General features: G+C 38.3%; 1 protein-coding gene across 1 annotated transcript in view; it reads right to left on the bottom strand.

Moving 5' to 3' along the window:
• LOC103921476 (chromosome unknown open reading frame, human C5orf42) overlaps positions 1-4,542 on the bottom strand; it is a 66,388-nt gene that overhangs the window by 49,519 nt on the left and 12,327 nt on the right. The window contains exons 13-14 of the mRNA XM_009329455.1: positions 2,844-3,028; positions 1,164-1,244 (exon numbers count right to left, since the gene is read on the bottom strand). Coding sequence (XP_009327730.1) covers positions 1,164-1,244; positions 2,844-3,028 — 266 coding nt within the window. The remainder of the gene's footprint in view (positions 1-1,163; positions 1,245-2,843; positions 3,029-4,542) is intronic.

The following is a 4,542-nucleotide window of genomic DNA, read 5'->3' as shown; positions in this document are numbered from 1 at the left end:
ATTCACCTTCTCCTTCAGCAGTTTCTACAACTTCTCATATGGAAAGTTGTAGAAAGCTCCTTACAGCAGCTTTCCACCTCTGATGCTTTCCTACAACACAACAGGACCCATCAGTGAACAGGGCATGTTGCTTCTCATCTTCTGGTAGTTTATTATATAGTGGGGTCTCTTCAGCACACGTCACCCCCTCCTCTGGCAATATTCCAAAATTTTTGCCTTCTGGCCAGTCCACGATCAATTCCAAGATTCTTGGGCAACTGGGGTTTCCTATTCAAGCCCATTGTGTGATTAATGCAACCTGCTTACTCCACATAGCATCAGTTACATGATGTGCAGAGAGGACCCTCCCTTCGAACATCCAGCCCAGCACCGGCAGTCAGGGTGCCAAGAGCAGCTGCGCTTCAGTGCTGATCATTTCCAAAGCAGCTCGAACCCCTTCATATGCTGCCCATATCTCTTTGTCAGTTGGAGTATAGCGGGCCTTGGATCCTCTGTATCCCCGACTCCAAAACCCTAAGGGTTGACCTCTATCCCAGCCAAAACCAGGACAAGTGTGTAATTGTTAAGACACAGACAAAGACAGAAGAGCTCAAGGGAGCCCAGCCTTCAGCAAAGGGATGCCTAAACCACAATGAAATTGCTTAGCTATCCACCAAGCTTCCAGTGTCCTGAATTCTTCCTGCATGAGGTACTCCTCATCATAATAACAAGCAAAAAATTTTTCTCATGATGCCTGGGAAGAGACTCTGGAATATCAGTTTCAAATCAACCTCTAAATAAACTCCTGCTGCACATTATTTTGTTTTGTTACTCCCCAAACACTAAGTCTTTTGATTTTACAGCTACTAAAGGAATTGATTTTTGTTCGTTAGTTTTCTATTGTCTCTTTCTTGCTCAGAAATATGCCCAGAGCTTGTCTGTACCAAGTACTTCATAATCACAAGAAAACTGATATTAAAATAGAAATGCATGGAATTTTCTCAAGGAGCAATCAGACTTAAGTTTTGACTGGTCTCTATCCAAAACCCAGCTTAATTTCAAGTATGCATCCTTTATGCGTCTTGCTCTCTTTTTCTGAAGGGCAAACAGAGAGTCACAAATAACTACATAAAGTGATTTTACAACTTACCCCCTCCACCCCCAAAAAAGATTTCATCCCTTACCTTTTGCCTTGATTTCACAAAGAGATCTTTTCCAAATTTCCACAGATTCCCTGTATGAGCCCAAAAGGAACTTCTCCTCACCTATAAAAGTCACATATGTAACAAATTAAAAGCTCTACGTAGTTTTACCTGTGCAAACACACATGCACTTACTTCAGCATTACAGATTTATGAAAAGCATAGTAAAACATGAGTCTCCAGCAAATTTCTATTGTCTGAGCTAAATCTAAGCTTTGAGCATCTGAGAGAAGCTAACTTTGAATACTCCTCCCCACCTTTTTTTTTTTAATTGCTAAATCACTATTAAATGAAAAAATTGATTCAGGTTATAATCACTCCTACAAGGTTTTCAATAATTAGGTTATTTTTTTAGATTACACAAGGTTATAAATGTTAACTATGGTTAGAAACTTCAGCATTGAAAACCCACAGTAGTTTATTAATGGGGAAGAGCATTTTCTCTTATCTGTTTTCATATTTCCTATGATGTGGAAGATGTTTTTTCATTGTAAAAAGTAGTTGTAAAATTATTTAGCAAGTTGAACATACGTATTCTTTTTAGTGTAAAAGCACTTTCAAACAACAGGTCTATGGACTGTTACAGATTTCATCTGTCTAAATGTCACCTCTCCACCTCTACTCCCATTCCAATTTTTAAGCCATTGGTCAATTCCTAAATACTTTGACAGAAAGGTAACTAAAAGAGCACAGCTCCTGGGCAAAGGAGGAGGAGGAAAAAAAAAGTGTAAAAATAGCACTACCATAGAAGAAAAGACAAGGACAAATTTGCCACTCTACCCTGCTTATCAGCAGCTAGCCAGTTCAGGTATTGGCTGGCCCATCAGCATATAAGTTACTCTAGCTCATCCATAAACTGTGCCCTATCTATTTGGCAAACTGAATGTAAATAAAGAATATAAGGAACGAGTGGAAAGGAAGGATGGGAAGTTGCATGTATTGTTAGGATGAGTGAAAGAGACATGAAGGAGCTAATGTATTGTACGGAATGATGTAGGAAGAGAAGCTAGAAGTATTTAAGGGAGAGAGATCAAGAATATGGAGAGGAAACAGAACTGTGGTGGGAGACATAAATGGGAAGTTGGGCTTATTAGTGTGGAAGGGGAAAGGAACATAGAGCATAGGACAGTAATATGTAGGAAATTAGGCTACAACCATATACTGTTTGGAAAATAAATATGCTAGATTAAGTCTTTTACACTAGGTTACACTAAATTAGATGCTTAGTTGAGGCTGACTACATTCATGTACACAAAATGCTCATGCCCACTGTGATCACATGGAGCAAACAGGATTTCTACATAGAAATCCAGTAAGAGACACATTGTGATGCCCATCTACTTCAGAGGAAATAATACAGTACAAACGAGATCAGAATTCAGATCCTGCATTCAGATTCTCTAGGACATGATTCAAAGCAAACTGAAATCAGTAGTGTCTTTTTATTTAGCTCAACAAGCTCTAAAGATTATAATACAATCTACAGGTGTACTGGGACATGAAGTATTTAAGAGAGAGTTCCGATCAGAATTTTAAGAGAAGTGCCTTTTAAAATCTGATGGTCAGCTACTGATTGTCATTAAGTTGGACCTAATTTTCCTAGTATTCAGTTAACCATGCAACTACCTAACAAACATTTGTAGTTCTTTTCAAACTACTAACCAGATACAGAATTAATCTTCAAATGTTGTTCTAAGGTCACTCCTGAAGACTGGAGGGTCGCTTGTATATGACTTAAAAGCGATGAGACAACAGACTCTTCTTCTGCATTCTTGTCCACTTTTCTGTTCAGCTGCATCTGATACCAAACCACTTTCTTATACAATAATCGCCACAGTACAATAAACCTGTAGTTCGAGAAGTATAATATTAAGAAAATCATCAAAAGTTATCAAAGTTACTTACATCGATCTCTTATTTTCTTATATTTTGCATTACGTGTCTGAAAACTGAATTATATTTTATGTTAACAACTACTTTCTTGACTTCAATGAGGGGAAAAAAATGAAACACTTTTTGCCTTGGTTTTTGGTTTTTTGATGAACATTGATTCTTCTGAATTTGCGTAAATGCAGCAAACTACTTCAAGCACCCAAACACACTCAAAATGAATTCCTTGTTATCTAAACAATGAAATAACCTAGATGAACCTCAAAACAGGTATCAGTGTCTTTACAGACAAGACTGATGAAAAATACAATGAAAGCATAACACAGAAGAGCAAAGGCAGGGAAACGAAAGACTGCAGAGCATGTTTTTAGGGCTGGCAAGTCCCTGCTGCCCAGCACAGTACTATTAGATGTACCAGCTCAGATATGTAACAAGCTTGCTGATACAAGCATGTATACATTCCCAGGGACTTGAAAAAGCTTGCACAGAACTGCAACACATCTGCATCATCTTCGCTAGCGCTACTGCTTCCATTATTAATACATACAGAGTCAGTCATATGCACAGTGGTCAGTAACTGGAGCACAATTAATGAAAAACATGGATTATCTTCTCAGAGACAACTGAAATTTGCCTATCAAATTTGCAATGAACACAGTATTATGTTTTAAGCTTATTGAAGAAATACATTTTACTGTAGTAAGATTAAATTTGTGAGTTATAATGCTTCTTCAGTTCTAAGTCTCTGGAAAGGAACTGCTTGCTCATTTGATTAACACACTTGGATTCATCTGAGTTCTGCAGTAGAGAAACACTCCAGTGATAGTAATATTCTTCCCCAGTAGTTGGATAGTACACTTCAGTTTAAGCTTCTTCCAAGTTTATGCGTCCATCTTCAAAGAAGAAATAGCTCTGGTAGTTTAATAAGCTTCCACACACTGGGGTTCTTCTTATTGCTCTGGGACACCATATCCATAATCAAGTGCAAACGTTGCTGACTAAATTGATACTGTAGGTATATTGCATATGAGCAGCCTCTTGGCTCCACAGTTTGGGACTTCTGCATGGGAAGGAGTGGAACGGCCAAGAGGCAGTAAAAGCTCACTAAGCTGCAATACCTGGATTGATGCTGCACTACCAGACCTGGTGTGAGCTGTTAACCCGCCAATTATCTCTGAACTGATTGGCAGTAATTAGTAAAGTCACAATAACTGAACTATATTCAACTATAGGTCTGAGCCCTAATCTGCATGCTTTAATAGATTATCACGCTTTTCCATGGAGTATGACACAGAAAAGAAACAAAAGGATGTTGTAATTACTGTATAACTGAAAAATAAAATTGTTGTTCCAACATAGAGAATCATAGAATCATTTAGGTTGGAAAGGACCTTTAAGATCATCGAGTCCAACCGTTATCCTAGCACTGCCAAGTCCACCACTAAACCACGTCCCTAAGCACCACATCTAC

The sequence above is a fragment of the Pygoscelis adeliae genome, unplaced genomic scaffold (genome assembly GCF_000699105.1).
Source record: "Pygoscelis adeliae isolate BGI_AS28 unplaced genomic scaffold, ASM69910v1 Scaffold47, whole genome shotgun sequence".
In the NCBI taxonomy this organism is placed as follows: Eukaryota; Metazoa; Chordata; class Aves; order Sphenisciformes; family Spheniscidae; genus Pygoscelis; species Pygoscelis adeliae.
This window is presented reverse-complemented; position numbering and strand designations above follow the sequence as displayed.